The 24,071-nt window shown below is 37.0% G+C and overlaps 2 protein-coding genes and 1 pseudogene across 8 annotated transcripts in view; 1 reads left to right on the top strand and 2 right to left on the bottom strand.

Moving 5' to 3' along the window:
• Positions 1-16,247, top strand: part of LOC107704773 (myelin-associated glycoprotein-like) — a 21,581-nt gene extending 5,334 nt beyond the window's left edge. For 2 of the 7 annotated variants that reach the window (XM_016507785.1, XM_016507786.1), the window contains exons 2-13: positions 5,720-5,817; positions 7,435-7,575; positions 8,447-8,523; positions 8,707-9,075; positions 9,687-9,983; positions 10,065-10,322; positions 10,547-10,807; positions 12,061-12,369; positions 12,454-12,553; positions 13,539-13,641; positions 14,994-15,047; positions 15,373-16,247. In XM_016507785.1, the coding sequence (XP_016363271.1) occupies positions 8,475-8,523; positions 8,707-9,075; positions 9,687-9,983; positions 10,065-10,322; positions 10,547-10,807; positions 12,061-12,369; positions 12,454-12,553; positions 13,539-13,641; positions 14,994-15,047; positions 15,373-15,534 (1,962 nt within the window). In that variant the 5' untranslated portion in view covers positions 5,720-5,817; positions 7,435-7,575; positions 8,447-8,474 and the 3' untranslated portion in view covers positions 15,535-16,247. The remainder of the gene's footprint in view (positions 1-5,719; positions 5,818-7,434; positions 7,576-8,446; positions 8,524-8,706; positions 9,076-9,686; positions 9,984-10,064; positions 10,323-10,546; positions 10,808-12,060; positions 12,370-12,453; positions 12,554-13,538; positions 13,642-14,993; positions 15,048-15,372) is intronic. The other 5 variants (XM_016507784.1, XM_016507787.1, XM_016507789.1 and 2 more) reach the window with 4 other exon arrangements.
• Positions 16,248-19,932: 3,685 nt separating this feature from the next.
• On the bottom strand, positions 19,933-22,074 carry LOC107704695 (sialic acid-binding Ig-like lectin 6). The gene is made up of 6 exons (XM_016507684.1): positions 21,999-22,074; positions 21,104-21,436; positions 20,721-21,011; positions 20,339-20,623; positions 20,139-20,235; positions 19,933-20,032 (listed from the first exon to the last, which is right to left on the bottom strand). Exons 1-6 carry the CDS (start codon positions 22,057-22,059, stop codon positions 19,933-19,935), a joined length of 1,167 nt encoding a protein of 388 aa, XP_016363170.1. The 5' UTR covers positions 22,060-22,074.
• A 955-nt stretch (positions 22,075-23,029) lies between these two features.
• Positions 23,030-24,071, bottom strand: part of LOC107704696 (sialic acid-binding Ig-like lectin 7) — a 3,387-nt pseudogene continuing 2,345 nt past the window's right edge.

Raw genomic sequence — 24,071 nt, forward strand, 5'->3', positions numbered from 1 at the left:
CACACATAACATTCAAAAATATAAAAAAAAAAAACAATAAAAATATGCATTTTATTCATAAACTTCAATAGAGAGTCTTCCCATTTTTCAATTTTGTGGATGGCAGCACGGTAAACCTAATAATGCAACAGGATATTGTTGCAAGCAGTGGACATTTTGACAATTGGCATCCCCCGTCCTGGCAGCGTTCTTGTGGGTCCTGGCTGTGGGTGGGCTGCTTCATGAAATTTTACACATATTCGAATCTGATCATTTTGAATCTGAGTGACGTTTACGGTCTGACTCATTGATGGATGCTTCTCACTTTAGCCATTTATGCATTATTGCCTTGCTAATCTACGAGCTGCGTGAGCTCTGTTCTGAGGTTTGATGGCATGTGGACTTTATTAATTATCCCAGAGTCATTACTCCATACTGAAATGATCTCCTGGTGATGAAGCTGATAGTTTTATCTTAGTATGTTGTGTGTTTTGACTCACAAGCATTTGTAATCCCTTCCACCGAAATTATGCAAGTTACTGAGAATATGCCTTACTAAGTGCACATTCATAAACACTCTCAGCCATACTCGCTTATACAGCAAACAGTGTGGGAGGGCCAGCAGTCATGTTTTTACCACCATCTGCTCCTCTGGTAAATTTAGAGGGTGCCCAGGCTTATGGACGCAGGGCGCGTCGCAAGCTGACAGCAAAGCATGCTGTGAAGAGACCTGTTCTGAAGAGATCTATAGCGCAAGGTGCACGTTTATACAGAGCCGGTTAAAGACTCGAGTGATGTTTAAATGTGCAGTCAGTCATTTTCCTTCATTTAAAATACATCAGTTAATTACTCTCAATTATGTTCATTACCTCAATTATACATAAACAAATGCAGAAAATCTTTAAAATAATGTTTTAAGTTATTAGACAAAGACTCCAATAAATATCCTATCAGTGGTAAAAACAGTTATATTTTACATAGAGCGGGTTGCCTCATGGGGGCAGCCATTTAAGATCACATGACCTGCTGAATACTTGCTTACGTTTCTGTAACCTGCCTGTCATTGGACACTTTTGGTTGAAAAGTAAATAATCAGCGAGTTGCTCATTCTATATAGTGACATTAGAAAAGATTTGCTTTTGTGCAATGCTATCCATACAATGAGGTGTCAGTTTTTGTTTTATATTATATTCATATTTTCAGTACTTACTTTACTTTTTATGTCTTATGCAGACTTCTCTATTTTCTTAACTTTATTTCCAGACTCAAGGTCCATTAATAAGAAACACACAATACAAACCAAAACAATACACATTAAAAAAGACAGTTATACCAATACTTCCTCATAGAGGACTGATATCGCACTTCAGTAAGCCTAGGATTTCACAACAACATTTTAATATTATTATGCGAATCGTCTAGCCGACAAATAAATGCATACATCAAATTTCTCATTAAAGCAGGGAATGATTGTACTCTTGCCTTACAGAATAAATCACTTGCACTGCTCCATCTTGGGTTTTTTTCAGCAGGATCCTCATACAGTCATTGTACACAACCTGAAGCTTACATAGGCTCTCTTTCTTAAACTTAACCCACAAAGGAGCAGTATAAAAAGAAGTACAATATGTTCTAAAAAGGTTTATCTTTACCTGATCTGAACACATATAAAATCCTCATCATCATCACTCATTTCATTATTAATGATATGACCTAAATATTTTGCTGTAGTACATACATTTAAAACTTGCCCTGATAAATAAAAATCTGGGAAATTCAAATCTCTATGTTCTTTGGTTCTACATATCATGGCAACACTCTTTTTTTGTATTGTATTGCACATCATATCTAATCCCATAATCAGAACATATATTAAGCATCTGTTGAAAACCAGCACTACTTGGGGAAAAAACAACTAGATCATCAGCATGCATATAGTGATTGACTGGTATTACCAAGCATACATCCAGCCCTGCAGTCACTTAATTCTTTGGACAATTCATTCATATAGACATTAAAAAGAGCTGGTGAAAGTAAACCTCCTTGCCGCACTCCATTACTTACACTAAATGAATTTGATACACAATTACCCCACTTTATCTGCATACTTTGATTAGTGTACCAATATGTCAAAATTCTTAATATGCTATTAGGTACGCCCCTTTGTCTTAGTTTACTGAACAACTTTTGATGATTACCTCTATCGAAAGCTTTAGAAGCATCAATAAAGCCGATTATAATAACTTATAATATAATGTCTTTTATACAGTTCTTCTACTTCCTTCAGAGCATACTGTATATACACAAATCATTTTCAGTACTTCACTTTTTCTGTATTATGCAGACTTCTCTATTTTCTGAACTGAGGGAAAAATATTATTATTATTATTTACATATTTTATTTTAAAGTATAAAAGTAATATATTTTTAGTATAAGTAATATATTTATTATTTATATTTATTAAAGTAATATATGTTTATTTATTGGTTTGATTACAAAATAACATTATTTTGAATAGTATTATTGTTATTAAATATATTAGTATTGTATTGCACATCATATCTAATCCCATAATCAGAACATATATTAAGCATCTGTTGAAAACCAGCACTACTTGGGGAAAAAACAACTAGATCATCAGCATGCATATAGTGATTGACTGGTATTACCAAGCATACATCCAGCCCTGCAGTCACTTAATTCTTTGGACAATTCATTCATATAGACATTAAAAAGAGCTGGTGAAAGTAAACCTCCTTGCCGCACTCCATTACTTACACTAAATGAATTTGATACACAATTACCCCACTTTATCTGCATACTTTGATTAGTGTACCAATATGTCAAAATTCTTAATATGCTATTAGGTACGCCCCTTTGTCTTAGTTTACTGAACAACTTTTGATGATTACCTCTATAGAAAGCTTTAGAAGCATCAATAAAGCCATCAATTGAGCCTAAGCTAATTATTATTAGTTTATCATATCAAACTTTATATATATATACTGTATATATATATATATATATATACTGTATACATATATAGTTTTTGTTAACTGTATCAACCCTGCTTCTAGTAATTGATAAGATCTAATAACCAGAGACTGTGGGTGTGTGCTCAGGTGAAACATGAGACGCGCTGTGTGCACCTGTCTTACCTGCTCGAGCGCTACTTCTCCGTCTTAGAGAAACCTCGGTGAAATCCTCTCGAAGACTGAGAAATGTCTTATCGCAAACGTCCACGAACAGGCTTCTCGGATCTACAGGTGTTTGCGTGTTTCCTCCGACGCACTCGGTAACGCAGTCATGATGCATCACCGGAAGTACTCACCACCGCGCTTCTGCGCCGTCGGCTCGCCGCTAGACCTGCCTCAGCTCAACCGATTACCCACCTTTCGGGTGGAAGAAGCTGAGCCGATGGAGAAGAATTCACCCAAAGCCAAATCCAGAATGCGCAACGCCAAGGTGAAGGCGGTGAGGAGAGCTCCGTCTCCCCAGAGACCGCGCGTCTCTCCAAACCCCGCGCAAAGCGACGCGCTGCCCAAGACGGCAGAGAACGGTGGACAGCGGTCTAGAAAGAGGGGCTTCAAACCCCCAGATGTGAGGACGATATTCGAACCTTCGGCCAAAGACCCGCGCGTAAAAGAGGAGAAAGGAGAAGGACACACGTTTTGTGAAGACGCGACGTACGCTTGGTGCGATGTGTGCTGCTCGTATATCTTTCAAGGTGGCTTGACATGCACAGGTGAGAACTTTTATTTTTATCATGTTATTATTATATTATATTATTTGCCTAGACAAGGTCTTTTTATTATTATTTTAATAATAATAATAATTATTATTATTATTTATTAAATACTTTTTTATTTTACATTACAATAGTAATATATTTCTTTATTGATTTGTTTCATTTTTATAATTAAATCATTTTTAAATAAATACATAATAGTAGTAGTAATAGTAAAAAATGTTGTTGTCATATAGTCATACTAAATGGTGAAAACAGTTTTTTCTTTTTTTTATAGTTGTCTTTCTGCACTGGCCAATAGCTGTTTCCAACAGCCACTTATATTTTATTTGCAATTTAAGTGTGTTGGCATGTGCTATGCTATTCATTTGTGTGTGTGTGTGTGTGTGTGTGTGTGTGTGTGTGTGTGTGTGTGTGTGTTTGTAGAGCGGGCGCTGTGTGTGTGTGTGTGTGTGTGTTAATGGGGAGGTGACGCTTTCCAGTGTGTGTGTGGGGTGCTGTGGCATGTCGTACGTCTTGATGTCACACAGGCTCACTGTTGTGCATTCGTTCCATAGCCCCCTTTATCAACTATGGGAGTCCCTGTGGCAACTGTCCATTATATATAGTATTTTGATTTAGATTAAATAATATTGATATACAAAATATTGCTACAAACTTCAAATAAAATAAAATGGCCAAAAAAAATCCTGAAGATATTCACTGATTTTAAAAAAAAATGTTTTTTTAAACAAATCTCTCATGCTCCACAAGCCTGCATTTATTTAATTAAAAATACAGCAAAAACAGTAAAAAAAAAAAAAAGTTTTATATTTGAATATAATTTAAAATGTAATTTATTTCTGTAATGACAAAGCTGAATTTTCAGCATCATTACTCCAGTCTTCAGTGTCACATTTCAGAAATCATTATAATATGCTGATTTGGTGCTCAATAAAACATTTCTATTTATTTATTTAGTCATTTAGCAGACACTTTTATCCAAAGCGACTTACAAATGAGGACAATAAAAGCAGTCAAAACTAACAAAAGAGCAACAATATATAAGCAAGTGACAAGTCTCGGTTAGCCTAACACAGTACACGTAGCAAGGTGTATATATATATATATATATATTATACACACACATATATACACACACACGCACACACACACACAAAGAAAAACAAGTAGATAGAATAGAAAAAAAATAGAAAGCTAGTGTTTGTTTGTTTGTTTTTTGTTGTTTTTATAACAAAAAATGAAAAATAATTCTATTTGTTGAAAACAATTATGCTCACTAATATTTTTTTAAGAAGTACAAAACAGCATTTATTTGAAAACAGAAATCTTTTGTAACATTATTTAAGTTATTACTGGTCATTTTTTGTCGATTAATGTGTCCTTGCTGAATAAAAGACTTACTGAATGTGATTTTGCTAAAACATTACATTTGATGAAAGTTTACAGATTTTTTTGTAAATTTGGAATAACATGCACTGATAAATCATTCACAATAAGACAAGGAATGTGCATTAAGAAATAAATAGGGTTCATTATGTTTTCATGTAGAGTTAAAATGAACCACAATGGAGAAAAAAATATATTTCACAGATTTAGCTCACAAGGTGAGTCATGCGAAGATGAATTCCAGCCGATTTACAGGATACAGTGTAGCCTACATGGAGCTGAAACCAGTCCAAACTCATTCACAACGGTATCATCTGACCCCTAGCAGAAATATGCCTAAAAACCACGAGGAACAGTGTTACCCAGACAGGCTGGAACAAGAGGGTTTGACCAGGGTAGAAAGGAGAGATGTCATGGAGAGGAATGTACGATGTGGGCTAGAGAAGAAGAATGCACTGAGGGAAATGTCTGCATATTCAAGGCTGCCCACGGCACACATTTGCCTAGCTTATAACTAAAAGTCTCCATCCTCTCCTCTCCCTATCTGTCTATCTCCGTCTCCCTCCCTCTTTGTCATTTTCCCCCATTCCCACACCTCTGAGGAAGGACGAAGAACAGGAGGACTTTGAAGAACCAGAGCCAGGAGCCGAGAGACCAGTCCTTCCCCTTCAGAAGAGCCCAAGAGTGGAATCTGGATCTGGTATGAGGCAAGTGTTCTGGATGGTTCAAGGCTTGTTTGTGGAGCATGAATGGTCCGTTTGTTTGGCTTGGGAATTGCTTCATCCATTTTAACGCGTGCTGCCAGGGGTCTCAGTTCCAAGCAACAGCAGTTTGCTGCCTCTTAGATTCTTGTGTGATGGGCATATAAATTAGTTCTGTTTGTCTGGAACAGCTGGTGTCATTATAATTATTCGGTTATGATTAACAAGAATAAAAAGGCTGCTTGGGATGTTTGTTTAATGAGCCATTTCCGGAAGGCTTCAATTATTGCAATATGCACTGTCAAATATTGCCAGGATTGATAGCATTCAAAAGTCATTGTAAGAAAATACTGTGGGGGTTTTTTTGTGTATGAAATATTTCTGAAAAAAAAAGAACAATATATTTTACATACAGAACATGAAGCCTGGTTGTAAGACCATTTTTATTGCAGATTATTGTTTTACTGTATTTGTTCCTGTCATAACAAAAAATGCTGTAAAAATCATATTGCATTAGATATTGGGATAATAATTGTTAGTTGTTTTTGTTTTAAATCACCATTATGGTGACTAGTTTTAATCATTATTCAGGCCTATTATGAATTCATGTACTAATAATGAACTGGTTGCATTGTGGTAAATAAATTAGAGTTATTTACTCATACAAGAATAGTTTAGCCAAAATATGAACATTTTGTCATTATTTATTCACCCTCATTTTTCATTCCTGTGAAAAAAAAGAAAAGAAAAAGACATTTTAAAGAATAATTTGTCTGTTTTTGTCCATGCAATGAAAGTCAATGGGGTCCAAAACATTGCATTGATTCTATTTATTTATTTTTAACATGAGGGTGTGAAAATGATAACAGAATGTATAAGGTGACATAAATCTGGTCATAACTTGCAGTCAACAATGTATGTGGTACATTGCTGTAATAGTAGGGCTACGGAAATAATATATTTTACACATAGCTAATAAATAAGAAGGCGGATCGTGTGTTTTCCACCACATAGAATTATTATTTGACTAAAATAATTAATAACTACTACTGAAAAATACTGTAAATTTAAACTACAGTTGTGTGGGGGGGCAATCTTGACTGTTTTTATATATTAAGACATGTAGCCTACCTATAAAAGTTGGATTAACAGTCCTCTGTCATCTCGTAAATTTAATTGGTTCAATAACTGCGTCAAACTCGTGAGCTATCAGGGGAATATTTATAATATAATAATCTTGGAGATTTCAAGAACAATCCATTTATCTGCCACCATCTGTAGTCCCCGTCTGCTCTGAAGTCTTCAGGAGAGTTTGTAAAGCGCACACAACACCACTGACAAGCGCGTGAATAAAGTCAACAGAGGCTGCTGGGTGACGCTGTGTGAGCGTGGATGAATGTGCTGTGGATGATGTGTCATATCATGAACAGTGCTTTCTGTATGTGCGCCAAACACGCAAGGGTTGATGTCGTACACTCATAGCGAGCAATTCTCCTCTCCCACACACTGCGGCCCTGTACGGTGTGCGTCAGTCTGTCAGAGAAAGTGTCTGTGTGGGTTAAGAGAGCTAATGTTGCTTCTTGATATTGATGTCATTTCTTTGTTGTTGTTTTAAGACAAATCAGAAGAGAAGCTGAGTTGATGTGCTGTGAGAGAACGCCCCCTTGTTTGTGAGGGAAGAACAGCAGCGGCTTGTTCACCGTTGGAGAGGGAATTAAAGTTGGTTGTGGTTCAGCACACTCTGCCAGCATTTCAAGGTATTGCCTAAAACAAATACAAATAGACATTTTAGAAGTGTCCAAAACGATTAGATAATTCATAGTATATATGAGAAGCAGCATAAGATATTTATCAAAAGATATAGATATAAGATATAGGATTTATTTAGAGCTCTCTCTCTCTCTCTCTCTCTCTCTCTCTTAATGAACCATATTATGGAGTACTAAATGAAACCTGTTTGCCTAATTCTGACGATCACAACACAAGGGGCGGCTTACAGTACTCGACTTCTGTAACAATTATTTTGTCATTAATCCACCACCCCAGCTGCACCTCTATTTTCTTATATTTATGTCATAGAATAGGGTGAATCCTTCAGAAACATGTCCAGGTCACATTTCGCCCTAAAATAAAATAAAAAAGGAAAGAACATTTATATTTTGCCTAAACAGTTGTTGTACCATTATTGTTGTTTTTTTATTCTCATTCTTGTAATTCTGCATTTGTGCATCTTGCATATTTTTCTCATTACTATAATATAGAAAGAAATTAACATTTTATTGATTTAAATAAGCATACATTTTAAGGAAGTACAATGATTATTTATAATTTTAGTCCTAAAATAGGCATTATTTTCTTTAAAAATAAATAAATTCAATTTTTTTCCCTCATGATTCTGGGGTGAAATATGTCCAAAACAAGTGAAATCATGTGAACTTTGTGTTAAAAAATACACTGCACAACAAAACTTATATATACAGGCAAAACAAATTTTACACAAGGCTCATGTCATATCCTGAACCGTCACTCCTTTTCTCCCCATCTCTTAAGAGAACAAGAGAACAACAAGTGCAATTGTGTTAGAAGAGTCTGTTTGTCTTGCTGATGCATGTGCTGGTTTTGTAACAGAGGTCTATGGTCCAGAGTTAAACAGACCATGAAGGGCTTGGAGCTGCTGCTGTTGCCTCTGCTGCTTATTCTGAAAGGTAACAACTTCTTCTGAATCGAACATGCTGTTTCTATGGTTCCTTTGGTTAATGCTGCTGAGACACTATGGTACATGTTCAAAAACACGGTATCACTATAGTACACATCCAAGAGACATGGTAATACAATGGTGTTATTTTATTAACTAAATTACCTGCGCTCTTCTCGCTTTCTCTGAACAGATGTAAGTGCTCAGTGGAATGTGTGGATGCCCAGAGACATTTCAGCCATGACAAACTCCTGTGTGGTTATACCCTGTTCATTCACATACCCCTCCGGCATCAGGCCTTACAGAGGGGTCCACGGGATCTGGTATTTCGGCCACCCCTACCCCCAGCTTTTCCCCCCAGTGGTGTATAAGTCACGCACAGATATTGTTCATGAAAGTTACAAGGGACGGACCAAGCTCCTTGGTGACTTGACGCAAAAAAACTGCACTCTGCTGATAAATAATGTTGGCGTGGAACATTCTGGGAGGTATTACTTCAGGGCAGACCTGGGTGGCGCAAACATCTACACTTACCCTGACTTCACAAAACTACAGGTGTTGGGTAAGGCCATTTTTTAATTATTCATTTTTGATGTGTCTCCAAGTAATAATATTTAAAATCCAAACAAAAATGAAAATGTTGTCATCATTTACTTACCCTCACCTTATTCTAAAACTGTATGAGTTTCTGTGGAACTTAAAAGAAGATAATGTGAAAAATGTTCAGAATATCTTATTCTGTGTTCCACACAAGAAAGAAATTCGTAAAGGTTTAGAACGACTTGAGGGTGGGTAAATGAATAAGAATAAGAATATAAATCTTTGCAGTGTGGTTACTAAAACATTGTTGGTCTAGCATTTGAAGTCAACATGAAACGCATTTGGTCTAGCATTTGAAGTCAACATTTCAACCACAATCAATTTACTTTCATAGTAAGATGTATTTTTGGATCAAACAGCATATTTAATATGTAGGGCGGGACTTTGGATTGTGAAAAGGAGGTGTTCTGTAGAAGAATGGAGCCAGACCTGAATGCAAATTTGTTAAAACAATGAATAAATATCTATTTTGCTTGATGAAAAATGCACATTAAAACCAAAAATGCATATTAAAATGGAAAAAATGGTCTGTTTTTACTTAATATTGACTTTAAATATCTCTTCCCCCTCTAGATCAGCCCAACATCGATGTTCCAGAGGAGATCATTAGTGACCAAAGCCTGGACTTGACCTGTTATGTCCCAGACAATTGTCCAGACATGAGTCCACAGATCCACTGGATGTACACAGACTACCTGTCTGACCCTGTTTTCACCCCTGACAATGTTGAGGAAAGCAACACCGCGGTACTGTCCAGCACCCTCACCTTCACACCCAAACCCATGCACAATGGCCAGCTGCTGGGCTGCCGGGTTCATTTCGAAAACACCACCTTTTTTTATGAACGCCTCATTTCACTGGACATCAAGTGTGAGTTCCACCAAATCACTATTTTATGACTGCATGTTAATCACAGAGACAATATGTACTGACTTATCCTCTTATCTGTAGACGCCCCTCGAACTGTGTGGGTAAATGTGTCTCAAGAGGTAATGGAGGGAAGCTCGGTGGTCCTGCACTGTGATGTGGACAGTAATCCAGCCCCCACAATAACCTGGTATTTTGGAGACAAAGAGCTGATGTCAGAAGTTGCCTCAAACTCTTCGCTGCCTCTGGATAACCTGACCCCAGAGGAGGAAGGTGTCTATACCTGCGTTGGTGACAATGGCTATGGCAGCATGAACACATCCATGTATCTGGCAGTAAATTGTAAGTAAATGTTCATGCACTCTTGTGCATTGCAATATTAACCATTTAACGCTACTGTAAGCTATACTTTAGGGAATGGGGTGTTTTTGGAAGCAGCCATTGGCTATAGTTTTTGCAAAAAAAGTTTTGATTGTATGGCAGCATAAGCGATATGCTAGTATTCCATTATCCATCTGAACATTCTTCATTTCCTCATTCTTCTTTATTTCCTCTCAAACTGGAAGATCCTCCACGGGAGCCATGGATCAATGAATCTCTAACGTTGTTGGAAGGATCTTCAGTTTCCCTACAGTGCAACAGCAAAGGAAACCCAATGCCCACGTTGACCTGGCTGAAGGATGGGGAACTGGTGGGCACCATCACAGCAGAGGAGGGATCCGTGCTTGAGCTGCACGAGATCACGCCGCAGGCTCACGGAGTCTACCGCTGTCTAGCTGAGAATGAACACGGACGGGCCAGCAACTCACTTAACATTACGGTAGAATGTAAGTCACTGGAAAAGACTGACCAGTTGAGAAACTGAGCCAGACTGTGATTATGCTTAGGAAGTAAATGGAAACGTTTTCTCCAAAAAAAGTTGGTTTTGGCTTGTGTTCAACCTGTGTGAACCCTTAAAGGGATAGTTTACCCAAAAATGAAAATTTTGTCATTACTCGCAATTACTCACCCTCAAGTTGTTCCAAACCCGTAAGACCTTCGTTCATCTTAATAACACAAATTAAGATATTTTTGATGAAATCCGAGAGCTTTCTGACCCTGCATAGACAGCTGCGCAACTACCACGTTCAAGGCCCAGAAAGGTAGTAAGGACATTGATAAAATAGTCCATGTGATATCTGTGGTTCAACTTTAATTATATGAAGCTATGAAAATACATTTTGTGTGCGAAGAAAACAAAAATAACTTCATTCAGCACCACAGGCATGCGTCATTTTACTCTCGTGAATGCACGTCAAAGACTGACACGGAAGAGAAGAAATTGTTGAATTAATTTGTTATTTTTGTTTTCTTTGCGAGTAAAAACTATTCTTGTAGCTTTATAAAATGAAGGTTGAACCACTGATATCACATGGAGGATTTTAACAATGTCCTTACTACCTTTTTGGGCCTTGAACATGGTAGTACCCTTGCTGTCTATGCAGGGTCAGAAAGCTCTCAGATTTCATCCAAAAATATCTTAATTTGTGTTATGAAGATGAATGAATGTCTTACGGGTTTGGAACGACATGAGGGTGAGTAATTAATGACAGAATTTTAATTTTGGGATGAACTATCCCTTTAAGATGGCAAGATGAGCACAGATCACATTTTTCAAACTCTGGTCCTACAGGGCCACTGTCCTGCAGAGTGTAGCTCCAAAACACCTGCCTGGAAGTTTCTAGTAATCCTGAAGATCTTGATTAGCTGGTTCAGGTGTGTTTAATTAGGGTTGGCGTTAAACTCTGCAGGACAGTGGCCCTCCAGGAACTGAATTTGACACCTCTGGCATAGATGAATGTAGAATAGTTGAAGTTAGAGATGCCAGTGTTGCAGTACTCAAGTCCAGACTGGGACGTAAGTCCGTCTAATGTCCGAGACCTTATTTTCTATGACTAAGTCCAAGTCCAGGTCCAAATGCTCCTCAAAAAATGGTCTTGGACATGAGATGGATTAGAGTCTCATGCGACTGACTTGAGTTGTAGTAGTGTGACAACATTCATAGATATGCTTTTTGACTATTTCTGCTCAATTTTCCCAGTTGCCCCCGTCCTCCTTGACGACTCTAAGTGCACTATAGTCCGTGAGGGCGTTCAGTGTGTGTGCATTGCATCGGGAAACCCTGAGCCTGTGATTGAATTCTACATGCCTGACCTCAACATCACTATCAACGACTCCAACAGCCTGTTTAACTACCGCACATACTCAGATGGGTACACGTCCACTGGCATCATCAAGCTCCAGGACAAGGGTGAAAGGGGGAACAATGGTGATACTGCTGTCCATGTTCACTGCAGCATCAGCAACATGTACGGCTCCAAGACCATCCGCTTGGAACTGCAGCAGGAGAGTAAGTAGACCTTTACTGAAATCACATGTGCAACTGTTAATGCGATTTTGATGTATCATCAATGAACTCTACACACTCTTTCAGAAAAGTTCATGATGGCCGTCATAGTGGGGACTATCGGAGGTGTGGCAGTCATCGCCTTCATCATCGCAGCTGTGAGATACGTGGGTCAGAATAATAAAAAGTGAGTAGAACATTCAGGTGGAGTTTGTGGGTTGGGACTGGGGTTTGTAGGTATCAAAACACCCAAGCCTAGTCATCCATGTTCAGTTTTTTTTTTTTTTTTTTTTTTGGGCATTTGGTTTTCAAGCCATAACCCACTCACAGATGATCCAATTTGATTGCTTTGCAAGATGGTAAACATGCCACATTGTGCACAAAATTGCAGACTAACAAATCTATTGCAGGTTCAATTGCCCCATGCCATTGCTTTTCAGCCTCAAAACCACTGAGCTCTGCAGCAAACACCCTGCTCCTATCTCATTTTGCAAGAAAAAATAAAACATCCCATTGGAAATCAAAACAAAACACTCCCAAACTTGACACTGTGTCACAATGCCAGTTTTATTTAAGGGGTTGCAATGATCCCCTTGTGTTAAAATGGATGCCCAGGCTTAAAGGAATAGTTGACCTAAAAATTTAAATTCTCTCTTTTACTCACCATATGGTTTTCTTTCTTCTGAAGGAACACAAGCAAAAATATTTTGCTGAATGTCCAAGCAGTTCTTTTCCATACAATGTAAAAGAACAAGGTCTGTGAACCACTGAAAGAGATAAAAAGATATGACACAAAAAATTTTAAATAAAAAATACTGCACAAAGATATTCATTGGTTTTTCATGTCTTGTGACCAATGATCGTTGAAATCGATTGAAGCTTATCATTTTTTGAAGGTCGACCCCAGTCTCCATTCATTGGATGGAAAAGAGCAGCTCAGACTCAAAGAATTGTATGGAAAAGAGCAGCTAAAACATTCTGCAAAATGTCTTGGTTTCTGTTCCACTGAAGAAAGTCAGTCATACAGGTTTGCAATGTCATGAGGATGAGTAAAAAATGACAGAAGTTTGATTTTTGGATCAACTATCCCTTTAAAGTGTTGCCGCAAGCCAGTTAGTTTACAGTATGGTTGAGTGTGAGACAGAGTCTGATTCTCTGACTCCACCCCCCAGAGAGAATGGTAACCCTGGGCAGGACGTGGGATCTAAAGTGGAGAATCCCTCAATGTTCTACAGCGCAGTCAAGAAGGACAAACAGAGTCTCAGGAAAAAAGTGGTGAGATATTGCAATAATGAATAAATCACCCACACAGTATACAGTACTTGCACACAGTGATAATACAAAATAAAAGCGTGCACACTGTATAATAAAATAATCAACATTATGTGGTCTTTTTCATGCATATTTGTGGCAAATGATATTATATACTGGCTCTTCTCTAGTTGTAATTAGCTTTCCACACTTAGCCTTAGCATTAAAACAATCAGGAACCACATATTAAAAAGAATTGCCCATATATTATTCCTACATACTCTGTACTGAATTTTTAGATAATGATTTAAAGGGATAGTTCACCCAAAAATGAAAATTCTGTCATTAATTACTCACCCTCATGTCGTTCCAAAACCGTAAAGACCTTCGTTCATCTTCAGAACACAAATTAAGGTATTTTTGATGAAATCCGAGAGCTCTCAGACCCTCAGACAGACAGCAACACAACTGTAATGTTCCCAGGTCCAGAAACAGCAAGGACATTGGTAAAATAGTCCATGTGACATCAGGGGTTCAACCGTAATTTTACGAAGCTACGAGAATACTTTTCTGGACCTCGGAACATTGCAGTTGTGTTGAAGTCTGTGGAGGGCCTGAGAGCTCTCGGATTTAATACAAAAAATCTTAATTTGTGTTCTGAAGATGAACGAAGGTCTTACGGGTTTGGAACGACATGAGGGTGAGTAATTAATGACAGAATTTTCATTTTTGGGTGAACTATCCCTTTAAAGAGGGAAACCATTCAGTTCACAGACCTGACATCTGCTATGATCAGAATGGTATGCTAGCTCACTACTCACTTAATATTGCACATTATACACTTTATGCTACTGTTTAAAAAAAAAATAGTAAGTGCAAGAGAGGCACTATTTCTCAACTTTATGCTACATTGTTGTGACATGACCTCATGATGTTGCATGCGGGTAATATCCAATTATCATCCTGTAAATGAGAAGTTATTTTCAATTCTTTAACAAATTTTGTCGATAAATGTCTTGGAAGTCAAATCAAACGATTAATTAATAAAGAGATGGCTGAAAACCTCCACTTTAATAGTTACACTAGAAATGGAAGGCCAAGTGAAACTTTTGCATTGTAGGATGCAGTGTGCTCTGTTGTATGTATTAAATGTATTCTAATAGGTCATCTGCATAGTCTATGGAAAAACAAATTGCATATTGCAAATTGCATATGCTATTTTGAATATAGGCACTGTCACAAAGCCAAGTGTGGATGGTACGTCACAACTGAGAGTTCCAGTGTATGCCTATGCTTAGAGCATTTCCTGACCTCTATTCTCTCCTCTTTCATTGCTTTCTATGCATTCTCTGTCTCTTTTTCTTCCCCTAACATAGCTTAAGACTGAGCTCCTGGGCTCAAAGTTTAACTCCATCCTAGAGGAAGGCACGGTAAGGCTGAAATTTAAGATGAGCATGTAAACAAATGGGTGGAGGTGAAATAAACAAGCACTAGACAACAATAAAAGCAAAATATTTTGAGAAAAAAATTCAGTTACTACAAAAATGATTTCGATTTATTTCTGTTTTAACAATGCTGTTCACTGCTGCCTGGAAGCTAATAGTTCATGCGCTGGCTACCTCATTCTGTTTAGCGGCTAATTGCTAACAGTGCTTTTGAGTGTCTTGTTAAGGACTTTTATTTTGACATGACCAAGGTTTTCCTGCTCTGCCTCCAAATATTGTGCTTAAATATTTCCCTAAATTATTTTTACAGGGAGACGACAGTGATTACCAATCTGTTGGCCCGATGGCAGGCATGGAGAGGCAAGAGCTGAATTACGCCGCCCTAGAGTTTCTCCATGGACGACACCGGGAGGGAGGCTTCAGGAGGGCTGATGGTGACGGCAGCGACTACACTGAAATTAAGACCAAATGAACCGCGATTCTTCCCTGATGCCTTGGCCAAACGGGACACGGTGGCCACTAGGGCCCAATAATTCCACAAATTTCCTATTTCACCCATATTAAATGTGGCCTTTTCAGGGGACAACTGTCTCGAACAGTTAGCAGACAATGAGTCTGAGGTTGTTTTAGATTGCATTCTCTTACGTCTCCAAGGTTCTGAGAATGATATGTTCCCATATCAGTAAAAGATACTGTACAATAGAGTTTTTTTATATATTTATCTATATTTTTGGTTATTTATGCCCATTCTTGACTGTAACCATACCAGATATTTTGTCTCTCAATCAGATATGAGAGGTTTTAGTAATCTCCTGGTTTAAAAGACAACACTTTCCAAAAGGAAGGGTTTTTTCCCCAAGTGTTACAGTAGAGCTGATAGTTTGAAGCAAGCTTACAGGAAATGGTATGGTTTGCAGGTGAGTCTCAGTCACTAGTGGTCCTTCTCACTGTGTCCGCTGTAAGTCGAAGCATCAGGGAACGAGGTGCTATGTGCGCCTCGACATAATGTATAAGCACTATCCCAACTCTGGGTTTGTCTGGGAGGACTAACACTCTCTTAAATACAGCGGTTGTTTCAGTCTTTTTCTGAGTGTACCAGTCTACATGCACATTTCAATATTCATCCGCTGATACTTTTAGCACATACCCAGAAGTGATTGTTAAAGGAATAGTTCACCCAAAAAATGAAAATTCAGTGAACTCACCCTCATTTTGTTCCAACTGCATGTCGCAAGAATCTTCATTTAGTTATTTTATTACAACAATAGTTCATAGTGACCACATCTGTTAAGTATATAAAAAAGACCAAAAACATCATAACATTTTTGACTATTTAATATAAACCTTGTGTTCTATATTCCAAGAGTTCTAAAGCCATCGTTGACATCAGTGATGGCAAAACATCTGAATGTGATGCAGTTTTTTTTATTCCAGACATAAAATTTTAAATATTGAGTCGTACAGACTACTTTTGTGGTGCTGTTATGTTTTTGTTCTTTTAGTGTTGATTTGTTCCTTATGGGTTTGGAAGAAAATGAGGGTGCGTAAATAACACAATTTTCAGTTTTGGGTGACATCCTTATTGTTGGCTTAAAGAGACAGTTCACCAAAAATGAAAATTCTGTTATCATTTACTCACCCTGTTGTTCCAAACCTGTATGGTTTTCTTTCTTCTGTGGAACATAAAAGATGATATTTTGAACAATGTTGGTAAACAAACAGTTGCTGGAAGCCATTGACTTTCATAGCACAGAAAAAAAAAACACTATGGAAGTCAATGGCTACCGTCAACTAAAATATATTTTTTTTATGTTCAGCAGAAGAAAGTAACTCATACAGGTTTGGAACAACATGAGGGTGAGTAAATAATGACAAAATGTTCATTTTTGGGTGAGCTGTTCCTTTAAATTGATACTGTTTTTTTACTTTTAATTTATACTGTATCTTCATTTATTTGTATTTGTAAATGAAAACAGGCCAGTAACTGGATTCAAAACTGGTTTATTAAATGGTTGCTGGATTTTGTTTGTCCCAACTACTTTGTACCCTTTTATTCAGACATATATTTGTTTTAAATATGTTCCAAATACATTGAGGAGCAAAATCACCCTGATAATAATTCAGCCAATCTGATAGGATGTAGTATATGATAATGCCTGATGGTTATCCCTGCCCCGGTACGCACTGCAATCCAATATGGTTTAGCTGATTTGATATAAACAGAAAGTCGTATTAAATAATGGATTGTTGTAGCTCATCCTTTGAAACCGAATAAGAAATAACCACCGTTTGGAACATATAGGAGGGTATCATTTTACCTAAGGTGCTTGGAATAAATGTAATGTTTTATGTAATCATGTAATCCTCTGGTAAGGTTGTGTCGATAGATGTTTGTTAGATGGTCAGTATATGCGATTAGCCCTTGAAATGCAATTTGACTAACAGATTAATGAGTCATTATGATTTTAAATTAATTGCATCTTACATTTATAAAGCATTCAAGGCACCTTGGTAGGATACCAACATATGTAAATACTCTGCATGATATATAGTTCTGTGTTGTGAACCTTTGACCACACAACAAGAACATACATACATTGTTCAACAATGGTGTATATTTTGCAGGAAGTCACACACAAAATTACATTATATGTGCAATTAGTAACACAGACAGTCCATGTTTGAAGATTTATACACAGATATTTATTAGTAAGCAAACAGATTCGGGGGCCCATTTGTAGGTCAAACCTAATTTTTCACGTTGAGTGTTGTAAAGAATATTTGTATGTATCTGACTCTGTGATGGCAATAATAATGAACAAAGTAATGTTGTTTCCTTATTGACATAATAATGCAGAACAGAAAGCCTCCAATCGTTATTTAAATAATAATTTACATGATGTTCTGTGCTTGCTTTCTTTTTGTTTAATAAAAGTCTCCAGCCTCAAATGACGCCAGTCTTCTTTAAAAGTGAAACAGCAAATAAAGTAAACAAAATGATAAACAGGTTAATTCGCTTTATTTGTACATGTTCTTGGAGAAACTGCTTTTCCAGAAGATTTATTGGAATAAAGAAAAAACTGCTGCTCCGGGGGGTGAATAAAGTCCTCCTGTAGCAAATAGATGCGTTTTTGTAAGAAATATATCCATAATTAAAACGTTAGAAACTGTTTTCTCTAAATTCCGCTAACTATCGTACACGCAAGCCATTCCCGGTGGGTGACGTATATGCTAGTCTTGCAAGAACCAATGTTTGTTTACAGGAGCAAAGGAAGCAAAGTTTCCTTACTTTAGCAAAGGAAAACCAGTCTCCTCTTGGCTTATATCGAAAACATCTGACATTTTTCTTTACAAATCCTCGTTTTGTACTTCTAATTCGTGACCGGTGTTTTGTTTTGCTCTCCTCCGCATTTCCGTGTTTGTCACTTCTCACCGGCACATGTGCTATGCATACATCTTACGTCATCCGTCCAGAGCTGCTTGTGCATACGACAGTTAGTGGAAGTTAGAGAAACTCCCATGCTTTCTATGGATGCTTTCTAATGTTGTAAATATGGATATTTTTCTTACAAAAACGCATCTATTCGCTACAGGTGTGGCACTGGTTGGGTCAATATCACTGTAGGGTGCCTTTTGGTGTCCTGTACAAATAACTCATTTGCCATGATAACTTAACATAAAGATGACTATGAAAGGGTGTTATATTAGGCTAAGTTTTTATATTCATAACAAAAGTATTACTTGGCTCTTTAGATACATTTTCTAGTTTTAGTTTTGTGTAAGAGGATGCGTGTTATTTTGCTATGTCCCATGCACTGCTCATTAAATTTGAATGAAAGTAGAATATAGTCAAATCATAAAATAAAATAAAAAAATGATCCTATTAATATTTTGTTAAATAAGAGATTACTCAATTTGAGTGTTTTGATAATTTGGTAATAAAAACTATATTTTTATGTAATAAAAAAGAAGAGTTTGTCCATGTCCCTTAAATGGTTGTCCACCCTGTCCTATTGGGGAATCCGCCCCTTTAAGAAAAGGCCATCCACTTTAGTGACATCAGGACAACAGATTTTTTGTCTTGAAGCTCAAAATGTTCACCCTGTCGTTGTTCCAAAATGTCCACTCTGTCGGCCACTTAGATTTGATAGAGTGGACATAAAGATGACAGGGTGGACATAGCATTCATTTGTAGTTAATATTCCTAAAAACTAAAATGAATGGGGGGTGGGGGGTTATGGGGGTATATCAATGTGATTGAGGATGTAATTATATTATTTATTATTATTATATATATTTTTTAATAACCCTGTTTAGGAAAGGGCCATCATACCTTTCAGAAAATATAATTTGCATCTTCATTTTGCAATGAAAACGAATTTAACAGTAATATATCCACGACAGGGTGGACATATCTTATTTTTTATGCTTCGAATAATGGCCCATAATTATCTAAAGAAATGTGTGGGAGCTCAGCTAATATGTTCCTGTGTCTACTATGATATGACATAAAGCAAATGGGATATTAAAACCAACATTTTTGAGTATTGTGAGGGTTAAAAGGCACTCTATGGTGATATTGACTGTTCGTGTTCAACTGAAGAAAGCCATACAGTAGCCTACATCTGGGAAGTCATGAGGGTGAGAAAATTATGAGAGAATTAATTATGATTTTTGTGTTCATCTTTATAGTCATATACATCTGGGACATCACGAGGAGAAAATGATGGGAGAATTATGTTTTTTTTGTTGTTTTTTTTTGCGTGGAGTATGTCTTTAACATGAGCAAAAAATAGAGACCAAAAGATAGGTAATAAAAAACTGTAGGCTAATGTGTTGATCCCCGTTGATCAAATCACTAAGACCTTTCTCACGACATTTTGATAGTCTCGTACACAGATTCCTCTCTCTTCATTGCAGTCATGTAGACATGGTCGACATCTTTTGGTTTCATATATTTTTCTCTCCTCCTGTCAAAATGGTAATGGTAAAATGTGTGGAATTGCTAACTAACAAACATTTAAACTATAGAAACGGCCAGCCAACAACTGTTTCTTGAGTTTACGAAATTCTTACCGTACAACGAAGACAATCAAACAGGAAGCAAAGATGACATTTAGAACAAATGAAAGGGTAAATAATATCCAAGGGGTTGACAAACTGCAACTTATTTCTAAAAAATGACAAAAAGAGAATAGAAAACAATATAGATTTTCCTAATGGAAATGTTTTGGATGATTTGTATAAAATAGACATGATGATTTCCTCCTGCTTACCTTGGGGTTTTTCACTATGATTGTGCACTTGGATTTCCATCTTTGTCGTACCAATGAGATTCTCACTGACACATTCAACGGTAGCGCTGACTTTACTAAAACCAGGAATGGAGATGTTGCTAATGCTGATGATGTTCTCTGTTGAAACAGCACTGAAGTATTTCGTGGTACCGTTCAATATTGGCCAGGATATCTGCGGTAACGGCACACCACTGCTGACACACATGCAGCTCAGTTCATCACCCCACACGAAACAACGGGAGCTGTTCAGGATTATTGGGTAATCTAAATACAAATTATGATGCGTTTATTTAAAATATGGTGTTTATCGCCTTCCTTCAAATTAGAATTTATGATGTGGTATAAGTGAAATGATACATACGTCTTGCTTTGAGGATGACAGTACTTTCAGTCCGAATACGTCCTTGAAGTGTCACTGTGCAGGTGAGCTCAGTATTGTGATGTTCAGGTTTAGGATAAAAAGTCATTATAGAAAAGTGCTGATCCCGCCCAGGCACTCCACGAGCTCCAAGTCTAGTTTTATTAGGCCTAATCCCTGTCCACACAATATCTGCTAAGGGTTCTCTGCAGTCCCCTGGAACTGTGCAGGATATCTCGGCCTTCTTTCCCGCTGTGAGCAGTGGGACCTTTATTGTTGGTTTCTGGGTAAGCTCTAAAAACAATTATTTAATGGAATGAAAAATTCTATAAATTAATTTGGATTTGTATGTTTCTCTGTCAAAAAGCACATAAACAAATACACACCTTTAACAGTAATATTTACTGTCTGAGGAAAGATATACATGTTTCCTTCTCCCCACTCCAGTTTTAATCTGTATTCACCATCAGATTTGCCCCGAACCAATTGGTTTAGCAAAAAGCTGCACTCTTTCTCATTGTGAGAAAATCCAATATTTCTGGAAAAATGAGGAACTTCAACAGATGGGTTTTGTGGATCTCCTTTGAACCAGGTTCTCCTAATGGGATCTGAGACACTTTTAGGGATAGTGCAAACACAGAACACTCTGATGCACAAACCGTCCTCTCCAGTTATGTTGTCTTCTACTTTGATGGAGAAGTTAGTTGGTGCATCAGGGTCTGAAACCCAAAATCAAATCAAAAGATCAGACAGACTGTTGACATACATGCAAGCTTAATTATTTGTCTTCTACATTGTTTAATGTGTTCTAACCAGAAATGTATGACTCTATCAACAAAAGTTTGCAATAATGTGTATATTTTGCATCGTCATCCAGAGCTCTTAACACTCTCTTATGAGAAATGTATCTGCAAACTTAATTATTTGTCTTCTACATTGTTTAATGTGTTCTAACCAGAAATTTATGACTCTATCAACAAAAGTTTGCAATAATGTGTATATTTTGCATCGTCATCCAGAGCTCTTAACACTCTCTTATGAGAAATGTATCTAGACGGTGTCACAGTGCACTAAAAGAAAACTGGCTGCTTCTGTTCATGTTACCTTCCTTCTTTTGGCTACTTCTGAGATTATTTATACAAAAGATACAAATTTGTATTTTTAGTAGCCTTTATCATAGTCATGGGTGAGAAACGAGAGAAGAATATGTTGAAAAACTACAACAAAATAGTACTGGTTCAAATGGAATAATCAAGAAATAACATAAAAGTCAGCACTCACGTAAAAGCTTACTGTTTGTCATTATAATGGCAGTCAAGATGAACAGCAGCATTTGCAGCATCTCAGACTAATGTGCTGAAACAAAAATAATCACTGGAAATCAGGTTTGTTAATACTGTAGCACAAATATGACAGTAGTAAGTAGCCTACTAACTATTTTTTATATGACATTCTAATGAAATTCAGTATTTAGGTATTAACACTTTTGAGGAAGGAGAAAAAAAAAACACGATTTGTATTTATAAAACCTTTGATGAGAGATGTTGAAATAAATAGCCTAATTGCTTACCCACTAGCCTATTTGAAGAGCTCAAAAACCCTGATGTGACGGCAGTTTTTATTCTGATCAGATTGGTGCTGTTTTTCTTGATGATCATCTGTTTCCAATTTCAGTAACTCATCGTTGCACAACGTTATTACACAATATTTGGATTACACCACCAATGCTTAACAGTAAACTTACTAATCTAACACAGAAACATTTCTAGCACTGAAATGATCAGTGTTTTACTATTTACATTTTTACAGTTTCATTACATTCCCAAGATCAAGACCCGCTCCCTTCATCTTCCATTGGTCTGATGGTCCTGCCACAAACAAACACCACCGCTTCAGCCACAGTTGCTGTGTCAGGAATTCAGCGAAAACTTCCCAGCAGGTCTGAGAGAATTCTTTCTAAAAAAAAAAAGGCATTTTTAAGACATGAAATAATTGAAACTATCAACATGATATCATGATAATCAGATGACGTTAAGATCTTTTTCTAAAACATTGATAATAATACATAGTCCAAAAGATTTCCAAAAGCATAAAGTAAAAATGACACACACACGCACACACACACACACACACACACACACACACACAAAGTCTTTTATTTTGGAGTTTTAGGACATTAGCTTGTGCTAACATGCATGCTAACTGTTCCACTACATGTTACAGTGTAAAAAAAAAAAACACTTGACTTGACATATAAACTCAATAAAAAAGCTTTATTTCAGCTGTAATGTGTTGATCAAATCACTAAATCACTAAAATCTCTCTGAAGACATTTTGATAGTCTCGTACACCGATTCCTCTCTCTTCGTTGCAGTCATGTTGACATGGTCATCATCTTTTGGTTTCTTGTCTCTTTCTCTCCTCCTGTCAAAATGGTAATTTTAAAACGTGTGGAATTAGTGACAAATACAAACATTATAGAAACTGCCAGTCAATGTGTATTTCTTGAATTGATAAAGTTCTTACCGTAAGACGACAATCAAAGAGGAAGCAAAGATGACGTTTAGAACAACGGAAAGGGTGAAGAATATCCAAGGGGTGGAAAAACTCCAACTTACTAAGAGATGGCAAAAATAAAAGGAGAATTTTCGTATATAAGAAGCCACCAAGAAGCCAGACAGATGTCTGACATATGGGCACTATGGCAGAAATGTAAAATTCTTGTAAAACACATGATTGCATCCTGTCTACCTTTGGGTTTTTCAGCCTGACTGAGTGCTTGGATTTCCATTATTGCCAGCCCAATGAGATTTTCACTGACACAAATGGTTGCATTGAGTTTTCCAAGATCAGCAATGGAAACGGTTATGATGCTTACAATGTTCTCTGCTGAAACAGCGCTGTAATATTCAGTAGCACCATCCACCAGCCAGTGTATATGGGGTAACCGCACACCACTGCTGACACACACGCAGCTCAGGTCATCACCCCACACGAAACAACGGGAGCTGTTCAGTATTATTGGGGCATCTGAAATGAAATTATGATGAATTATGGAATTATGGCATTGCTAATAATTGCTATCAGGGTTGATAATTGTGACCCTGGACCACAAAACCAGTCTTAAGTAGCACGGATATATTTGTAGCAATAGCCAAAAATACACTGTATGGGTCAAAATTATCGATTTTTCTTTTATGCCAAAAATCATTAGGAAATTAAGTAAAGTCAAGATCATGTTCCATGAAGATATTTTGTAAATTTCCTACCATAAATATATCAAAACTTAATTTTTGATTAGTAATATGCATTGCTAAGAACTTCATTTGGACAACTTTAAAGGCGATTTTCTCA

The sequence above is a fragment of the Sinocyclocheilus anshuiensis genome, unplaced genomic scaffold (genome assembly GCF_001515605.1).
Source record: "Sinocyclocheilus anshuiensis isolate Anshui unplaced genomic scaffold, SAMN03320099.WGS_v1.1 scaffold758, whole genome shotgun sequence".
Taxonomy (NCBI): Eukaryota; Metazoa; Chordata; class Actinopteri; order Cypriniformes; family Cyprinidae; genus Sinocyclocheilus; species Sinocyclocheilus anshuiensis.